At 36.9% G+C, this 15,536-nt stretch overlaps 1 protein-coding gene across 1 annotated transcript; it reads left to right on the forward strand.

Moving 5' to 3' along the window:
- Positions 1 to 1,676: 1,676 nt before the first annotated feature.
- On the forward strand, positions 1,677 to 4,350 carry calca (calcitonin/calcitonin-related polypeptide, alpha). Its single transcript, XM_020939037.2, has 5 exons — positions 1,677 to 1,991; positions 2,423 to 2,505; positions 2,574 to 2,690; positions 3,805 to 3,986; positions 4,181 to 4,350. The coding sequence occupies exons 2-4, from the start codon at positions 2,429 to 2,431 to the stop codon at positions 3,965 to 3,967; spliced, it is 357 nt and encodes a 118-aa protein (XP_020794696.1). The 5' UTR covers positions 1,677 to 1,991; positions 2,423 to 2,428; the 3' UTR covers positions 3,968 to 3,986; positions 4,181 to 4,350.
- The last annotated feature ends 11,186 nt before the right edge of the window (positions 4,351 to 15,536 follow it).

Consider the following 15,536-nt stretch of genomic DNA (forward strand, 5'->3'; position numbering starts at 1 on the left):
ATTAGAAGAAGGAAATCATAGGCAAACTGCTAACTGTGCTACCCCAAAAAGGATAAGCCACCACATCTTGGCAATACTGTGACTCAGGATTTAAATGCTCTACGTTTTAGCTATAATCATCAAAAACCCCAGATCTGAGTGATCTACATTGGAATTTTTAGCGCTCATCATTTTTACTAATCTAAATCGTGTCCATTTGACAGGTCTAAAGATGGTTTTCTGATGCTTCTGATTGCTCGACAGTCTCCAGTCCTCTTTGGCCAGTTTGCAACAGCATGTAAAGCTGTTAAAGCATAATGTAGTGCACTGGTGTGGGCCTTGTGCGTCTGCCAAGTAGTAGTACTAAAAAGCCCATTCACATTATTGAGTTTCCTTGTGACGTAAATGCGAGCGGGGAGGCAGGATGCTTTACGATACATCATCAATTATTGTTACATAAGGGGAATTAGAAGATGGCCTCAACCCAGCAGCCCAGTAATTAAGTGGGAAAAAAATGCACGGAAGCCTCTGCATTCTGGTGTAAGCTTTATCAATGGAGAGTAATGAACGGCAAAAGGATGACAAAAACTTTAAATCGTCCAAGTACATTACACAGCCCATATTCTGGTACTTCATATAATGAGCAATACGGGTGTGGCGAGAAACAATGCCTATAAATAAAACTCAATTGCAGTGATAAGTGATAAGTGATATTGCATTTTGGTCCAAACTGTCCATATTTCTGTATTATGTCTTAGTCATTGTGTATATGTGCCAATCCTAAACTCAGTTTTTTTTTTTTCCTCTCTTCTTTTTTTATTCCTGGAACCTGAAAAACTTGACCACTAGGGGCACATAATTTACTGTGCTGATCCCACAATCTATCACTGTAAAGCAGAAAGATAATTGTAGTTGAAGGATTATTAGTAAACCTTTCAAGCCTGAAGGAAGAAATTGCACTAGAACTGGCACCAGTATAATGGATATGCCAAAACAATAGGCTGGTCTGTGCTTGTTGTATAGCAGATTTACTTTGGCAAAATTAATAGGTGTTATGTCAAACAAAACACTTAACACTAGTTAAAATGAATACAGTAACACCTAAAAATAACTACTCTTTAATTAGCCATAATAAAGCATGAACAAAAACTTTATAATGATGATAAAATTCATAATTTATAATGAACAAATAGTTTATTAAGAGTGATTCAGACTTAACGTAACTACTTAATTAATACCTAACCCCTTAATTAAATAGTAGTATAATTCATAATAAATGATCTGTTAATTATGAATTAAATTATTGCTCATGTTTTATTAAGGCTAACAGAGGTGTAGTTATTATAATGCAGTACAAACCTATTTAGTAATTTGTGTGTCTAACTAATTAAAGGTTACCATTTCTTGCAGTGTTGCTGTAGTGTGTTAGCTCTAGCCAAATGTCACCCACTACTTTGCAGACTTCATAAATCTTGAGATGGTGCTTTAAACTTTCTCTCCTCCCAATAAAACACACTTGATCAATGACTACACAATGATGATGTTATATTAGTTCAGGTTAGATGTGGCTTTCCCCACAAAGCCCCTGTGTAAACCATCCATCTAAACATTGCACTCCTGATTGACCACGGAGCAAACAATCCCATCTTCAGCATTACGTCATGCAGCAGCACTGGAGCGGGCTATAACATGCCCGTGCAGCCCCCTGGTCTATATGCATACATTAGTTCACTCGGACCTGGCATCTTTTTGTGAATTAAACCCATGTGACCATACATTGATGTCATTCCCCATCAGGCTTGTGACTGGCTCCCTGGGATGCATATAGAGCGTGTGATTGGCTGGCAAGTTGTGATAGGGGACTTGACTGGCCAATGGAGAGACACTGGTGGACGTCTTGGTGCAGAATCCCACTGAGAATGAACAGTATATAAAAGCTTGCTGTGAGTGACTGTTTAGCAGATTCACAACTGACAAGAACTGGCGACTTAAAACTGCTCCTACAAGTCTCAGTAAGTATACTTTATCTTTATTTCATTGCATATTAAGTTTTTCCAAAAGTCGTAAATTATTAGTGATATTTGGGTAGTGCATGTTTAACTGAAGATATGAATAAGTAAATAGAAAAAAAAAACTTTAAAACTATACTGCAATGGTGCGGGTTTGTGGACTTTCTATTATTTTTAGCCCACTGCAGTTAATTTCGCTAATGGAGCAGCAGCAGAATTGGCTGGCACTGTATCATAGATAAGTCAGTGACGTTAACACTGAGGTGGTATAAAGGGGGGAGGATTTATACATTCCAGTATATGTGATGGGGGGGGGGGGGCTTGGACACATAATGAAGACACACATCCAATGCCATTAGGTTTTATGGCTCGGGGTCACCGTGTGTGCAGTGCTAAAACCATCATCATCTCTGAAACTCAATGTATTTTTATAGGAAACCATGATAACACTCAAACTGTGGACTGTCCTTGTCGCCTACGCCCTGGTCATCTGCCAGATATATGCAGCCCCATCCAGGTGAGGCAACAGATAGTTAAAATATTTATGGCAAAAAGTTATTAACACTCATTATATGGCTTTTTCAGATCTAGCAGGGAGTCAGATGGGATCACACTGTCAGAGGAAGAGGCTCAGAGATTACTCAACGCCATCAGGGAGTTCATGCAAACGACTTTAGACACACAGACAGCCGAGGAAAACAGGTAGAGCTTGTTATTTTGTGGTTTTCAGGTTGGATCACGCAAAGAGGGAATTATTCAGCAAACTTATTTTAAATGGTCCAAGAAAGCCTTTTTGGCATTGTGCTCCCTCACTGCAGAAGCACTCATCCAGACTGCATTAAATGAAGTGGCTGGAGACTGGACTGGCATAAAGATTAAATATACACAACAGGGCTTTATCAGTGATGAACACAGAAGAATCAATGGGAAAAATGTGCCAAAGCAGATTTTGTCAAAAAAGACAGAAAATGTCTTCTGTTTTAGAGAAACATGCTGACTTCAATTCCCAATGTTAAGGAATTACAAAAGCAATTCATCTTTTGTTTAGTTGTCCATAATTTTAAAGGGAAAAAGCTTTTAGTAGAGATCTGGATTCAAACTGAAAACAAAATCTGTCATTTGCTCATAACTGCACTCCCAAAAAAACTATTCAATTTAAGAAAATGTTTTCCCTGAAATAAAACTTAAAACTGCGTATCCTAGCAGCATGGCAGTCTGGTAGTATTCTTCATATTTTTATTTATTAGCATGAGTTCATTATTTTCTTTGCATGTGGAATACTTGCACGTTAACATTGTTTATTTAAGTGCATGGCTTACCTTTGTGTCTCTAACAGCCCGGATAGACCCATGTCCAAGCGGTGCACTGGCTTGAGCACCTGCGTCCTGGGCAAACTGTCCCAGGACATTCACAAACTGCAAAGGTTCCCCTACACCGACGTGGGAGCGGGCACGCCTGGGAAGAAGAGAAATGTAGCTGAACCATTTGGCACAGCTTTCAAATAACACTTCATCCATCTTAATTCATTTCCATTGGCATGCCCATTCAGCTTTGTACGAACTGCATGTAAACTAACATCTATCACAGTGTTTGTAGAATTAAAACACCTTCCATTGTCATTTTGAATATATTTGTTCTCATTTTTATATATATATAAAAAGAAAGAAAAATAGAAAAAAATATATATAAATCTAGCCAAATAAAAGTAGGTCTAATTCTGTTAAATAATTTGGGTAAGAAATATTCCAATTACTTATCGATTTTTTATTCTCTAAAAGTGTAAATGATTAAACTAGTTTATCTTACCTCTTCCAAGCAATACAACGTTGCAGAAGCGTGGCTGCAACACGGCTACGTGCGTCACCCACCGCTTGGCTGACTTCCTGAGCCGTTCGGGGGGACTCGGCTACAGCAACTTTGTGCCGACCAACGTGGGATCGCAGGCTTTTGGCAGAAGGAGGCGCTATGGAGCCGCGTAAAAACCAGCAGTAGCAGCGGGTAATGGACCACTCTGCGTTTATGAGCTTATGTTATAATCAGCATTTTCTACAGTAAAGAGGTACTTACTGCTGTAAAGTAACCTAATGTAGTTGAGTGGCAATTAAAGCATAGCATTAATGTGTTTCATACCTTTAAATGCCCCAATGTCAAACAAAGTCAAGAGTAATCTATATGACTTTCATTTCTTTCAGCTTGGAGTCGTAATGAACGTGGAGTACTTGCATCATAGAGATTCTCATGCAGTAACTGAATGAACTGTGATTTTGAGCAGACCATGGCATTATTTCACTGCTTCAACAGAAAGTAACTGGCATTTCCATTGTGACCACCAGGATAATTAAGAAGACACCGCCCAGGAAAACCCAACTCAGTCCGCTCATAATGATCACTTCTCGGTCTGGCCTTCACTCCACTTGGCTGTCAGTGCCTTGATATGTAGCATTTCATTTCATAGTAACATTGTGCACAATGCAAACGTGACATGATCCTGAATATTGTAATAACTGTGAACTCAAAATAAATTGTATTTTAGCTAAACCAGGTCTGCTACTGATTTTGGTTTCATTATCAAAATGGGTTTCATGATAGTTGCCATGATAAAGCAGATATATGATGACACTTTACACATAGCATTGCAGTGTTAGCCTTAAACATAACTGGAGTTGTGTGTTGATTAATTAACACATGTTTAAACACACAAAACCTCCATATTTAGGCTGAGTTCTTCTCTCACACTCTGGTAGGAAGTGCTCCACTGTGTTTTAAAACTCCATACATCTTCAATAGATTCATTAGAATAATTTCAGCCCAGGAATTGCCATTCTCCACTGAACTAAAGTTAAAAGGCTGTTATCTATTTAATTTTTTTTTTTACTGTATAATATGTTGATTTATAACATAGCCCCGAAAGGAGTAAACAGAAAAGAGAAATATCAAACAAACAAACAAACAAACAAAAAAGTAGTAGTTGTTAACTTGACAACAGATCATTTTGAGCTTTGAGATATAGGCAGACTAATATTTAAGGATTAATCAAACATGTGTGAATGAAACAAAACACAACTCCAGGTAAGTTTTGATGAGGTAACAGGATTACAACATGGGCAAAAGCTCAAGTCCATTTCGTGTAATATAGGGCCTTTAAGACAGAGTAAAATGGCATTGCAAACATGACCCGGAAAACTGTAAATGAGGAACAATATCACATTTTAAGTTGTAGTTGAATCTGAACACTATTTTAACATGCACTACACTTTTGTTGTGGCAGAAAATAACTTTTTATAGCCTGCTGTTATGTTCCGGACTCCTGAATATCACTGTCCCAGTAAAGCCCACAGTTTGACCTTTTCATCCAAACAAAGGCGCCTCTCTCGTCATCTGTTACAGGCCTAATAGCACCCGTGGGTGTTGTCCCTGAGCCTCTGGAGCTCAGTAACAGCTTCATGCCTCTGAGGCGTCTCTAATTGATACACTTGTTGTAACAGTCACTTGACCCTGCATTTAACACCATCACAGAGGCTCAGGTTTTCCTCTGTTAAATAATGTTGTAAACTTTATGAATGTAGGCCTATTCTAGGTCTAATGCTCATAAGGAGTAGGAAAAAATAGTTATATTGCTGTTGTTGTTTTGTTTATTTCATTTAAGATGGCTTATAAAGGCTCTTTGTGTAAAACTGTACAGAAGTGTGTGTATTATTGCATGTGTTTCTATTTATGTTTCAGTTTCTTGTTATGATCTTTTAAGGACATGTATATATTTATATATGTTTTGTTTGAAACTGTTAATAGCTATGGCAACAATCTTATTTTTTCACCATGTCTTGTTCATTGTGCTTACATAGCTGTTGCAAGATGTGATATAAATACATTGTGTTTGTACAATTCTGTATTTTGGTATGCTTCAATCACTATTTTAATACTTCCTTTCCTTTTCCCAGCATCACATGTAAACTTGTATGGACATAGAAACCACTGAGCTGAGGGTCTCGGAGGAGCTGTCAGACAGAGCTGTCACCACTCACTGTCTGAGGCTCAGCTGGGACTGTGCTTAGAGCTGCTGTTCTGTGACACAGCTCATGGTAATGATTGGAAGTTCAGAGTCTAATTGAGTTTTGTAACAAGTCCACAGTTTGAACCTGTGAGCAGCACATGCTTACAGTCCAGTCTAGACAAGGGCTGAAACTAGTAAATCAACTGATCACAACTAACTGATTGTCAAACTTATTATTATTCAGTAATGAAATAAATGCTGTCTGGATTATACACAGACACCCAAACATATGATGTAATGAGGGAAGAGGTTTAGACACACCAGTAATTACACTCAATGACTGATGTTAATCTGGGGGTTATTGCCAAGAAAAAAAAACATTTACCTCCTTTGAGATGTTCTCAAGTGGCACCACTTTAGATAAATCTGGGTAAAACTGATAACAAATTTCACAAGTCTGTCACAATCTAATGATTAATCAAGGGATCCACAAAGAATGACGGTCCTCTTGACGGATCACATTATCACTCTCACTGATACGTTCAACAATAACTTTCACCTTCACTCCTGCATCTTATATTTATCTACAGCACCACCATGTGGATGCAAGTGCACACACAGTGCATAGTGATTAACAGTGCATGTGAGGACGAATAGTTGACTGGAAATCAAGCCAGGAAAAGTATTATTTTTCCTGCCCCTGCGATAGTGGGTAAATATCTGACCTCTGCTGTTCTTAAACATTCCACACAAAGTATCACCTAAAGAAATATGCACCTGTGAATTGACCTTACACTGGGAATAAACAACTCTAAACTCAAAGGCATTAATGATAACAAAACATTTACGGAGTTGTGTTACAGTTCATTTAAATCCAAGCTAAACGTCAGACTATTTACATTTACATTTAGTATGTGCCATAGAAATTCAGAAAATTGTACACATCAGTGATGTGTGACGTTCCTGGCTGAAGGCTCTCTGTGGGAGTAAAAAAGACTATATGATTAGGAAAGAGTACATCAGAGGACAGCTTTTTGGGATGTTTCAGAAAGTAGGAGAAGCCACAATGATTCACTTTGAACTGACATAAACAGAACAGCACACTGTTGTTTTTAAATATCAGATCATTCTGCGATAAAAGATGATGTTCTTTTTACCTTGACAGCCTGAGGACTCATGCCTCAGGACACCTGACAACATGAAACAAGTGAAGGTTAAAGTTCAAAAAGTCTCTTACATAAGAATTGTCTGATGACAAAGTGAACATTACTAATCTGTTTCAAACATATGATTACACAACAGTCGTTGCTGACCCAAAATGTGATGTTTGATTGTTTGTGTGTGTGTGTGTTTTGAAGAACCAAATAAACAAATGTGTATACTGATTCAATGGATCAGCCTTTTGCACTACCTTTTCAGTCCATTTTTATTGTTCATAATAAAGTGAATGTGAAACAGTTCAGTTAAACAATAATGAAAACAAGAAACAGTTTAGACTTTATATTTATTAAGTCATCCAGTTTTTATTATTTTAAGTCAAAGCATTTGAACACACCCATTATATCGACCAGACAAAAATGTGGATACACTTTCACCATATAACTGTAATGTTGAGATTTTATTTAATGCCACAAACAGACAAAATATAAATTTAGACTGTGGCTTATGCATGAAACACAGTGAAAACTTTGATTGCTTTGAAGAAATTAGGACATAACATTAGCAACAATACATTAGCTGAGTTAGAGATTTATACTGTTAAAGACAGGTAATTGTTTTTTTTGTGTTTTTTCGTACAATCATTGTTGCTTTTTTTAAATACATTGCTTCTAAGTAATATATAAATAAAAATGTCAGTTGCAAAGACATGTAACTCCATGTGTTCACCTCACGATGGCAGCAACAAGCCACAAAACTTCCCAAACTCCATTTAAATGTTCTTTTGCGGTTTATTATTTTGTTTTCTTCATGACCAGATTTACACAGTTCATAATTAATGCACAAGCTCGCTGTAAGATCATCTCATCAACAAATTATTTCCAAAATGTACATTGCAAAATTACAATCGATTTATGTGTGATATTGATGGTGCAGACTCACAAGTCAGCACTTACTTTTTTACATTTAATGAGTATTTGCAAATGTGTCAATAAGCACCCAGATTTTCAGCTCGTTTTTGGATACTTGGTGATGGCCTCCTTGACACTGAAAGCAAACAGCCCGGGTCCATTTTGTCCCATTTCAAAACTTCACTCATCACAGGGGCTTATTTACTGTGTGCGAGAGATATTTCTAAAGACAACATTAAACGGACTGTGCTCTGGCCTGTTTTAACCATTCCCTCTGAAGGCACCCTTTGTAAGTATAGGAATGCCCTGTTGGACTGGGAGATGGAAAGCAGGCCCACGTTCACATATGCGTGCCGCTGCTGATCATCTGTTTAATTGTGAATGACACCAGACTTTATATAATACGTGTTTGATAAAGATCCCATCTGATGCTCTTTTAAAGGGCCTCCATGTAGCTGCATGTCCTAATTGTTAGTCTTCTCATTAGGCGGTCGTCATGGGACCAGCAGGGATAATTAAATAAGTGTATAAAGCATGCTGTGCGTCCTGATCACAGATGCCTATAGAAATATACAGTATAGCAGCTGACAGGAGAGAATCTCCTCTGATCACTTCTCATGTGGACTGGACAAGCTGGAGTGAGGGCCCAAGCAAAGTTCTGATTTGATTTATTGGTTAGACTACATTAATTGACCATGTTTTATGCTTTTTGGGGGATATTAACATACATGTAACATATATAGATCATTATTTTAAACTGTATATTCACTGTAAACAGCAATGTTGATCTTAAACAACTTAATAACAGAAAGGGGTCCATGGCTTCTGACTCAAAACACAACTGAGAATCCTCCTCATAGTGGCATCACCACAGCAAGCAGCAGATTTTCATTTATGTTTGAAAATGGCTACCTGACATTTTTTTAACCTGACATCAAATTCAAATCTAAATACAATCACAATCACAAGTAAATACAAAGCAAGGGGGTAGATGAAAACAGGGATTTTCTGAGCACTTCAAATGCAGGACATATGGGAAGTGCATGAATCAATCAGCTCATAAAAGTCTATTTTACAAGTCCCATTCAAGATAAAATTGCCTGTAAAAGAATCACAACAATTAAGTGGGTAATAAATATATAACTAATAAATAGTTCAAAATGTCTGTAAATTCAAAATTAAAAGTGAAAATTTGAAGAAAACGTGTGTATAAAAAATAACCAATTAACAACTAATAGTACATATATGCAACAAACTGTGTAGCTCCGATGAATAATTAATGATCTTGAGAATTAAATACATACATTGCAAAGAAAAAGTTGCTTTATATTAGAAATTATACTCATAGAGTAAAACAGTCAGAAGAAGTCTGGACAATCATTTAGGGGAATATAGGCCTGCCACTATAATTACTACATCGACTTATCATTCAGTATATGAAAGCTGGAACAAGGTATTTTGTCTCAATATGTATCGTGTGTACATTTTCTTTGCACCAGTGGGATTTTTTCTTTTTTTTATATGATAAGATTTAAGCTTCAAAAGGTTGAATTAATAACGTCTATGGCTCATTACAGATGCAAATTGTTTCATTCTGCTGTTTAATTATTGCAGCTCAATATCTTAACTATTGTAAATTTAGAATAGTTTTTGCAGTTTAAATCTGCTCTTGGGTCATTATGTCAGTTGCATTAATTAGCTTCAGTATTATTGTTTATCATCTATAGATTTGTTTCAATGTATCGCAGTTCAAAATTGATAAAATTTGTAATTGTGGCAGGTCTAGGTGAATAGCTTAATAAATCATGCAAGGCCTCAGTATAATTTGACAACTATTGTCATCCGCTTTACATGATTAATTAATACAAAACTTATATATTTATTAAATCTTTTTTGGATCATTGTGAGGACAGTGATCCTTGGGTCCACTCTGCTCGTCTCACATGCACCCTCTGCTGTTATATTGTCTGGCAGCCACACTTTTAACTTCAAAGCTCTCTCTTGTGTCTCTAGAGGCCAGGCTCAGCTCTGCTCTCACTGTGTTAACCATGACCACGGGCCCTCCTGATAGCGCCGCTCTGGTGGTGGTGGTGTGCGCTGAGCGAGGGGCGGGGTAAAGGGCTCAACAGGACGCTGCCTTGTGCACCGCTACATAACCTGTCCCACCCAAACAGAGGGGCATTCTGCCCCTGATACAAGGACGCACTGTTGAGAATAGTGTACATCCAATGTAGGGGTGTGGACAGTCTGTTTACTCAGCCTGGTGTTCTGCCATGCCATTAATGAGGAAAATCTTCAAACTAAAATATATTAGTATAGTATAGATGGGGAAAAGTACTGTAAAGATCATTGCCAGAGAAAGAAATTGTTACATTTAATTGTTATTTTCTATTTAAAATTTGAGGATTTAGTTACATGCCAGCACAGTCCATATATCATTTTAAATTACTTGAAAAATCTAAAATTTGAAATGAAAAAAGTATACATTATTTTGGCAACCCCTGTGATGGTATTGACCCTTGAGAAATGTAACGGATCCCTAGGAACTGGCAGAAGTACATTTGTGCAGGGGGGTATAGCACTGAAAGACATTTTACTTTTTATTGTAATGTTGACGGTTGACAGAAAATTAATAAACTAAATTAGAATTACATCCTGATAGTAATCTGCCTGATCTGGGAACAGAAATCACATATTGATTTGGCATAAACTTGTTCCCCTCTCACCATTTAGGCTTAAAGGTCCTATATTGCTCACAATTGACTCTTGTGAGCTTTAAGCCATGTTATACTGCTGTTACCTCATTGGATACATATGTGAAGTTTTATTTTATTTTATTTACACTGTTTATTAATAGTCTATCTACATCTCCCAAGTTCACATACTCTGTTCCATGAATAAAGCAGTAGTTTCTGAGATAACATAGATTTTAGTTCAGAAGAGATTTACAATTCCAGGACTAAAGATAATGTAGAACTTGTGAATATTTTTTGAAGCACTCACCTTAAATATGAAGGGTTTGTGTGTTAAACATGTGTGAATGAAACAAAACACAACTCCAGGTATGTCTGTGATAAGGAAACAACATTATAACATACTAGATCAAAAACAGCAGTCAAAAGAGAGGGCACATATTACATTGCCTTGAAATATTTTTGGTAAATTATCAGAAAAAGAACAAAAAGAAGATAATAAGAATACATTAAATATTTTTAGTCTGTGTCTCCCCATATCAATATACACATTTTATCAAATAAACTGAAATTCTAACCCAGGCCTGGACACTATCTGCAGATGTGTGGAAACCATCAGGCCGGCTTCTGACAGTGGTGTGTGGGGCTCAAAGGAACAATGTGCAGGATTGACTTTATTATGAACAAAGCTTTTGTCTGAGGTGCTCCTGCTCTGAACAGGGGTCCAGAGTCCACAGCAGCTTTGAACTGCCAGGTCAAAGACATCACAAACCGTATTCATCTTGTCTCTCATGCAGGAGGCCCGTCCCATTTGTCCTTTTGATTGTCCTCTGAATCTTCTAAAGGTCTGACTCCAACCATAGGTCACCTGGAGGCTTTTATGTCAGGCAAAAACAACACCATGTATATGCTTTGCCTCTTCTTTTTCCATCGGGTTAGCACTATTAATGGGATAACAAATTGGAATAATGCAGAAGAACTATTAGTAACACTTTATAATAACTACACCTTAATTAGTCATAATAATGCAGGAAGATAGAGTTCATTCATAGCCGAGATATATATATTTTATTACTATATACACTGTATCTATATTTAATTTAACTCCTGTACATAGACATTTGGATAATTATGCTTTATTTGACACTACACTATTTTTGTTATTACTTATACTGAATTTACTATTAACACTTTTATTTAATCTCAGCTCGTTAATTATAGTTTCTAAGTCTGAATTACTCCCATTTTGAACTATTTGTTCATTACGAATCATGTCTTTCTTCATGCTTTGTTAAGGTTCTGAATAGAGTAGTGATTATAATGTGTTACTGAACTATGATAAATCTAGAAGGTGTTAATAAAAGTTGGATCCGATCTTCGCTGTTAGAAAATATGCAGAGTGAGGCCCACACAGAGAATGGCTGAAAACACAGGGTCTTTTGAAGTGTAGGGCTTATGCATGTCTTCATCCACTCGCCCCTGGATGTTTTAACCTCGTGTAAAACTCTCTCCTCTCCACAGCTCTCTATATGGCTCTGACTGGGACTTTTCGCTGCTGTTGTTAAAGATCCAAACAGGCAATTAGGGAGCTGAAGTTTTTGAAAAGGCAGTACACAGAAAATCTAAGGAAAGCTGTTCAGGGTGTACAATGAGCAGATTTTGAATGAAAAACAGTAGTCACTCACTTAATAATACTCCTTCACTCAACACGTGGTGGTGGAAAGCTACTATTTTAGCTCTAGCCTCCCTGGGTTAGACTGACAGCAGTAAAGCAGAGTTATCAATCCTTCTGACTACAAACCTCTCATTCACACTAAATTTCATGAGAAAGCATTGTGGGTGAAGTGTCTTGCCTATGGACACAAAGGTATTATGTGCTGGTTCTAGCAATCCTCATGATATTCAAATTTGTAATCATTCCTTGTTTTTTGTATTTTTCAGCCCCCTTTTGTAGGTTTTTTCTTTCTTTCTTTCTTTCTTTTTTTTTTTTTTAATGCATTTTGGCGTTTTTGTTTTCTCTATTTTTTATGGTGTGTACATTGTAATCTGTTAATATCTTATCTTAGCACTGGATATTACACATTTCTTTGTAAATTGTGTTTTATATTTTTAAATATCCTAATCCTAAATCATACATAAAAAAAGAAAGATCAGGCATTTTAAGGTGGTATGGCTCAAAGTACTTTGTCCACATAAATCTTGATATAACATTATTACTAGGGGTGTGCAAGAATACAGAAATATCAATGTATCATATCGTTTAATGTGATGATAAAATATCAGTAACGTGGGTTGCTCTATTGATATATATCGCCAAGAGTATTTTTTGGCATATTTTACTGAATTATTTTGGTACAGCGCTACACTTTTGTTGTTGTTCAGAAGAAGGAAACTCATTTATGTGACACATTTGACATTTTCACAGTTTTTATGATTTAAAATGGGCATGTATCATTTTCACTTTGCACAAGAAGTGGTTTAACAAAGACTATTAGTACCACAGCCTTGATTTAGCCTTCACTTTCATTGAATCATATCGAATCGATTTGAAATATATCGTATCAAATCGAAAGCTCACTGTACCAGGATACGTATCATATCATGGCCTATGTATCGTAACTTGTTAATGATACCCAGTCCTAATTATTATCTGAACTGCTTTAAAGATACACTACGTAACTTTTTGGTTGTGGGTTCATCACCTGCTTGTTTCTATGGAAATGTCATTGCTCTGCCTGCATGTTCCACAGTACGACATTAAACAACTTTTCATTACATTTATTAAATTATAGTTGGTTTTATAGCTCAGAATTACCTAGAAAAAAGGCATTCGGACAGTGAGTGGGCTTGTCTCTCCCGAGATGTAACTTTGTCTGGTTTGGTCTCCATGAAGACAGAAGGGTTTAATACAATACAGTGGAACATTCCAGACAAAGTAAAAACATCTCCACAGAGAAAAGCATTTGAGAGATCCCCCACTAGAAACCTTCCACAATTTAAATATCGACATTTCTTTTCTTAAGACCTACATTCCCTTGTTACAAATTGACCCAATAACCAATCAAATATTGAGTATTATTTCAATGTTGTATGTCCTGGAGAAGGCTGTGTTTCAGTCCCCTACAGTTATGGCTTTGCTGAGACATTCAGATTAGTATGCACTGGACATAAGCAGGCCTTTGATGTAGCCAGTATTCTCTTACTCACTCGCACCATCAACTTTTAATGAGACCTGATATCAGCCTTTTTAAACACTGAATATTTCACATAAAAGCAAATTGTTTTCTTGAATACCAATGGACTAGGCGTTTGTCAGGAGCACGATCACAGAATGGCAGGTCAGAGCAGTGGTACCTTTGTGTACAGAGGCTTGATAAAGGGCACTTTGACTCTCTCTTAATCAGCTGCACGTGTGTCATGGGAGGATACTGCCCGCAGCTAAAAACCACTGCATCATTTATAAGCACAGGTCAGCCCGTGTGATGAGAGCATTTTATCTGGACAAAGATGCACAACTCCAACAGCAGCTTATTTGCAAGCACATCTTAATGTGGGTTAATTGGGTAAAACTGGTAAAAACATTTAAATTACATTCTAGGCAAGGGTTGTTTGTACCCCACACAAGTTTGGAGTAAATGTAAAAATGTACTCTTAAGTCTGCTTTGGTTGCAAATTAAAGCAAGATATTGATCATTCATTACATTTGCTTTTTATTTCCAATAGTGAATGAATGTGAGAGGTAGTAATTCTCTGACTGGGTTTAGATGCACAAAAATCATAATCTTTAAGATTTTATATGATGCAAAATTTACTCTAGTGAGCTTCAAGTGATGTTAGAATTCTGTTACGTCCTCTAAAACATACCTGAAGACACACATGTTTGAGTAATCCTTTATTATTAGTCTGTCTACATCTCCAAAACTCCAAAGGCTCTGTTCCACCTTGTGATGTCATGTAGTGGTAGTTATCCATAGCTTTTAGCTTTAGTGTAGTAGAGATGGGTAATTCCAGGGCTGAAATAATCTAAACCATTAGAGTGAAGGTGTATGGAGTTTAAAAACACAGAGGAGCACTTCCTGCATTACCACATGACATCACAATGTAGAAGAGAGAGTTTTTAGTATGAGAGAAGAACTCACCCTAAACATGTAGTCTTTCTGTGTTTAACATGTGTGAATGAAATGAAACACAACCAGGTATGTTTTTGACGAGGAAACAACATTATAAGATAAGAAAAAAGCGTAATATGGGCGATTAAATCAACATTCAGCTGATCCTATAACAAACATCTTTTCTTTTGGTCGGTTAAGTAGAGTGGAGAATGTGGCTGGGAGCATGTCGACCCACTGTCTGTAAGGTTTTTCTTTTATTGTTAAGTCAAATTAAAATGAATAACTTTAGCATTGCACTTCCTGTCCTCATTGCACTGATATCTCTATATGAATACAGTATGAACACAGGCTTAGTCCATGTGAAAGTGCTGTGAAGCTAATACAATAAGAGGGCGTGTGGCGCGCCTGTGACTCTGCAGGTGTTAAACTGTGCTCATGTAATTGGTCACATGGGGAATAGAGACAAGAGCCGCACACTCCTTGATTTGATCCCTTGGTTATTGATTTCTCAGTCTGCTTCTAACAGAAATAATTGCCACATGTAATGTATTATTCAATTACAAGACACTGCTCTCAAGTTTGGGGTTTGATGGTCCTTTTTGAATCACGGAGACCTATAGATAATTCAACAGTGTCAGCCCATTAAGAGGGCGAATATTAAGAAGGCAGTATGCGTTAATCCG

The sequence above is a fragment of the Boleophthalmus pectinirostris genome, unplaced genomic scaffold, assembly GCF_026225935.1.
Source record: "Boleophthalmus pectinirostris isolate CB_2022bp ecotype Guang Dong unplaced genomic scaffold, ASM2622593v1 HiC_scaffold_19, whole genome shotgun sequence".
Classification (NCBI taxonomy): Eukaryota; Metazoa; Chordata; class Actinopteri; order Gobiiformes; family Gobiidae; genus Boleophthalmus; species Boleophthalmus pectinirostris.